Source organism: Talpa europaea (genome assembly GCF_964194135.1).
Source record: "Talpa europaea genome assembly, chromosome: 9".
Taxonomy (NCBI): domain Eukaryota; kingdom Metazoa; phylum Chordata; class Mammalia; order Eulipotyphla; family Talpidae; genus Talpa; species Talpa europaea.
In genome coordinates, this window is record NC_140076.1 from 117245634 (window position 1) to 117250794 (window position 5161).

The 5161-nt window shown below is 46.2% G+C and overlaps 1 protein-coding gene across 1 annotated transcript; it reads left to right on the forward strand.

Moving 5' to 3' along the window:
• Positions 1–481: 481 nt before the first annotated feature.
• Positions 482–1408, forward strand: LOC311176876 (olfactory receptor 2T27-like; the record flags this gene model as incomplete). The annotated part of the gene is made up of 1 exon (XM_084242515.1): positions 482–1408. One exon carries the CDS (start codon positions 482–484, stop codon positions 1406–1408), a length of 927 nt encoding a protein of 308 aa, XP_084098641.1.
• Positions 1409–5161: the final 3753 nt, after the last annotated feature.

The window sequence follows — 5161 nt, forward strand, 5'->3', positions numbered from 1 at the left end:
TTTTTACAACATGAGAGTTGTGGAGTTAATTGGAAATTATTGTGAAAAGATTTAATTGATGAAAGCTTTATTGTGACCTTGAAATTTTCTCCCTATTTTCCATGCATGCTTTATCCCCTGATGACTACAGAAGGAATAAAATAGACTTGTGCATTTCAGTGTATATTTAGGGTAGAGTGCAGCTTGCTGTAATTGCCTGAGACTTTCAATTTCTAGAAAACTTTTGATAACAAAGATGTCATTAAACTATTAAGCTTTAACAACATATCTGACCATTTTGCGGTGTGGAGTAGTCTGATATCTCATGAGATCCTACATCAAAGGCATGTATACTGATTTACTAAAGTATGAAGAGTTGGAACATAAATGGACTTGAGATATGAGAAAGTTGGGTATGATTTGATTTGGTAAAATTTTTTTATGGACTGCGAATATACTACTTTTGAAGAACACTCCAAAGTTCCAAATTGGGAGCATGAGCATGGCATGGCTGAGCAACCAGACCTCTGGCAGTGATTTTGTCCTCTTGGATCTGTTCCATAGCACCCCGGTGCCCTGGGTACTGTTCACACTCACCCTGCTCGATTTCCTGGTGGCCCTGTTCGGCAACACCATAATAATCATCCTCATCTGGGCTGACCCTCTTCTCCACACTCCCATGTACTTTCTGCTCATCCAGCTGTCCCTCATGGATCTCCTCTATATCTCCATGTTTGTCCCCAAAATGGTGGTGGACTTTCTATCTGGGGATCATCGAATCTCTTTTATTGGGTGTAGTTTCCAGATGTTCCTCTTCATCACCCTTGGGGGCTCAGAGTGCCTGCTGCTGGCGGTCATGGCTTATGACCGCTACGTGGCCATCTGTCACCCTCTGCGCTACCCCATCCTCATGGGTCCCAGGGTCTGTGTCCTCCTGGTGCTTGTGACCTGGCTGGGTGCATTCTTCAATTCCTTGATCCATGTGGTCTATACTCTGACACTCCCTTATTGCGCCTCCAGGGAAATTCATCATTTCTTCTGTGAAGTCCCAGCGCTCCTGAAAGTTGTCTGTGCTGACACTTCCCAATACGAAAAGGGTATTTCTGTCACTGCTGTGATTTTTTTTGTCCTTCCCATCTCTGGCATTCTGTGCTCCTATGGGAGGATACTGTTCACTGCACTGGGCATGGGATCAGGCCAGGGACTCAGGAAAACCTTGGGTACTTGCTCTTCTCATGTGACCGTGGTGTCCCTCTTCTACGGGGCTGCCATCGTTAAGTACATTCTACCAAAGTCCTACCACTCCCCTGTCGAGGAAGAAGTGGTCCCTGTGTTCTACACCATCATAACGCCCATGCTCAACCCCCTCATCTACAGCCTGCGGAACAAGGACGTCACTAGAGCTTTTCGGAAGGTTTTCAGAGTGTGAGGAATTGGAGTTTGCTGTGTCTAATTTAAACCCATAATAGGGCTGCCTTTTGCTTGAAAGTGAACAGAAGATGTATTTGTACAGATCCATGTAACCATAAAGAGAGTTATTTTGAGAAATACAGGATAAAAACACATAATCATGTACCTAGTAATCAAATATAATTTCCTTTAAAAACATTTAATGATGTATACTTTTGTAGTCAATGATAACATAAATATGGATCTTGATTATTCCTTTGATAAATAAAATAAGGTTTTCCTGTGTAATCATCATATTGATTGTACTTTCCAAATGTACAGCTTCAGAACCAGGAGTCATGATGCCCTTAAGCAATTGTTCATATTGGGAGTTGATGTAATCAACACAATTATAAAAATTCTAGTGTTTAATTCTTGGAAATTTTAAGATGTTCCTAAAACATTGTTTGCTTTAACTTCACCAGGAATTTTGGGTGAAAATCTATTCATATTTTCTATGTGTTAGTATACATTATTTAATGTTCTGTAACTTTTAAATTGATTTATAATTGATATATATATTACATTTTTATTCATAATGATAGGCATTCAAATACATTATGAAATGATCATAGTGCACCAGTCACCATTCAACCCATGCAAAGTTAACTGTTAGGCTATAGCTTGTTGACCTCACTGGTCTTACCCAGAACTCCACACCCATTCTACTTTGTGACCTCCTTTCTTTCTATGTGTACAGATTTGTTCTGTGTGTAGATTTCCTTGTAAGTGAAATCATAGATATTTGTCTTTTTTCTGTTTGACTTGTTCCCTTTGCATTACTCTCTCTAGATTCTCCATGTTGTCACATGTGGTGGCATTTCATTTGAAAAAGGAAAAGTTTGAAGGTTTTACATTATATAGATATGTACTTACACCCACGCGCATGCACAGACACACACACATGCAACACACTTCCTTCATCCCTTCATCCATTTGGCCCTCATGTTCCCACGGTGAGCGATGCTGTGAGGAACTTGGTGTGCAGACATCTTCCCAAGTTCGCTCTTTCCATGTCTTGGATGAATACCCAGATTGGAGTTTCTGGATCACGTGGTAGTTTTATTTCCATGTGTTTCCACCGACAGAGCATGGGAGTCCCCTTTCCTCCACATCTTTCCAGCACTTTGGTTTCCTGGAGTTTTGACCTCGGGATTCTGTCATTTCCCATGGGCCATACTTCCAAGATTCCCAGTCTCGAGAGAGAGTAAGTTTGGGGTGATCCCCAGGTCAGACACACTGGCAGGTGCCCTCTTGGTGGCTTCATGCAACCTGGGTGACTCCAAGCACCAGGGGGCACCCTCTTGGCATCCCCCCGCACCCTCCCCCCCACCCCCCGCTACTCAACAGTGTGAGCAAGTCCATGTGAGCGCTCCACCCACCTCTGCAATGTAACCACTGTGGTGCGAGAAGCCACCTCATTTCACAGGTAGGTAGTGCCTGGAATCACCTGGCACCTCATCACCTGAGCACAAGGAGCCTCTGCCCATGAGGGCCTGGCATCCAGAACTGCCACGCCCCATTGCTCGGTCCCTACAACTGGTGGGTGATGCCACACCACAAGCTGCGTATGGGCACCTGGAGGGGCTGCTGGTTCCACCCACCTTCCCCTCAGAAGCAGTCCACATCTGCTGTAGAGGCCCGTAGCCCCACCCAACCAGCAGTGCAGGGGATACCTCTCCTGTGCCCGCCCATGTTGCCGTAGCTGCGCCGGCCCAGCGGCCCAACACGCCACGTCTCGCTGACATAAAGGAGGGTGAGTGCGGCCTGCCCAGGGCACAGCAGGAGCACCTAGTGCAGGTGGCCGTGGGGCAAAATAGTCCTGAACTCCCCGGCACAGGCGCTGCACAAGGTGCATTTCATTCCAGCAAATGCAGAGAGATGTTCGCGTTGATAACTCACAGGAGCAGCCACGGAAAATCTGGCAGAAAAGGAGACAGAGACCACGTCCAAAAGCGACAAAGCAAGCCAAATCCATGGGGAAGCGTGAAGAAATGGGCCTCAGCCAAGAAGCTGAGGAAGAGTTTCAGGTACTGGTTGTAAAGATGCCACCAGCCGCGGCAGGCTGGGAACCTGCGGACGGAAGGAGGATTCACATAGGAGCACGGAGCTGAAGAGTCACCAGGGCGCCCCGGAGCACGCTGAGGGCACAGGGCGACAGTGAGCTGGGCGGTGAGACAGCAGAGCTTGCCCAGGCAGGACAGCAGGATGAAAGAGAATTTGACAACGTGAAGACAGTGTAGCGGCCCCTGTGGTGTGAGAGGAACGCTATTCACATCAGGAGGATCACAGCAGGAGAGTGACAGGACTAGAAAAACCTATTTTGAGGAACAATGACTGAAAAGCTCCGTAATCTGGGAAAGGAAACACACATCCAGGTAGGGGAAGGCCAGAGAGTTCCTCGTCAGAGGAGGCCAAGACACCCCCACGCTGAGCTGTATTCTAGCTACAGTGACAGAAGTTCAAGATGACGAGGGGCTGTTGACGTCATCGGGAAACGCGGAGCTTGTCATGGCAGGTGCCATCTTGGTGGCAGAGAGCATAAGGCTCTCAGCGCTTTGCACAGAGAATTTCGAGACCAGAGTGAGCGGCACTACGTGTGCAACAGGGACGGAATCTCTAACCAAGAAGCATCGCTCGTGTGAGATGAGACGTGCAAGCCCACACCCTTTTAATAGCCCTCTCCTGCACTACGCCCACCACCCACGCACTGTAGTCCCCGCCATAGACCCTTGGGTCCCTTTCCCGTGGACACCCACCTCCGTCCTCCCCTCTGGCAGCCTCAGCTCTACAGTCAGAGTTCTAGTGTTCGTTTGCTTTGGCTTTGTCCTTAGTTCTGCTTAGCAGAACTCCCTCCTGTTCCAGGCACGTTGCTTGAAGTGGCACGTTGCTTGAAGTAGCGTCGTATTCAGTAGTGTCTCTATGCTTCATGTGTAACCCGGTCATCTGTGGTTGGGCCTTAGGTTGTTTACTTAACTTGGCTATTGTACATAGTGGTGCGATGAAGAAAGGGGGGTGTGTATCCCCTTTATTCTTTTTACCTGGAAAGAATAGGGAAATGGTGTAACTGGATCCCTGTGGCACTCAGGCTGTGGGGCTGGGTGGTTTTGTTGGGGCTGAGGCATGCTGTCATCAGCCTCTATCCACATATTTCTCCACCCCTGCTCCAGCAAGGCTTACTGGAGCCAGGACTCCCTGGATCTAACAGGCCCATTGTTTGCCCTGATCTGAGTTCAGGCTGGCAACACTAAAATATATATGAATAAAATATATATGAAGCAAATATTAATATAAGAAAGTGAAAATCAAAATCAACAAAAAACTATGAACCAGAGACACTTTTTGGGGGGTCGGGGGCAGGAGGGGAAGGATTGGGGTCAGAATGGGGCGTTTGCAATTATATGGGGGAATATAAAAATAAAATTTATTATTAAAAAAATAAAATGACTAATCACTCAAAAAAAATATATATATGAAGCAAATATTAACCTCTTAATGGAGAATTGCACAGGACACAATAACAGCAGGGGAATTTAATACCTCACCTTCAACAATAGATCGACCTTGAAAGAAGATTAGCAGTAAGGTTAACAGACATAAATGATATGTTGGTGTTGGAGAATCTAAAAGACATATACCGAACAGTCCACACGATATCCACTGAATGCACATTCCATGTGATATTAGTTGATTGCACATTATTTTCAAGTGTAACATTCTTCATAATACATAA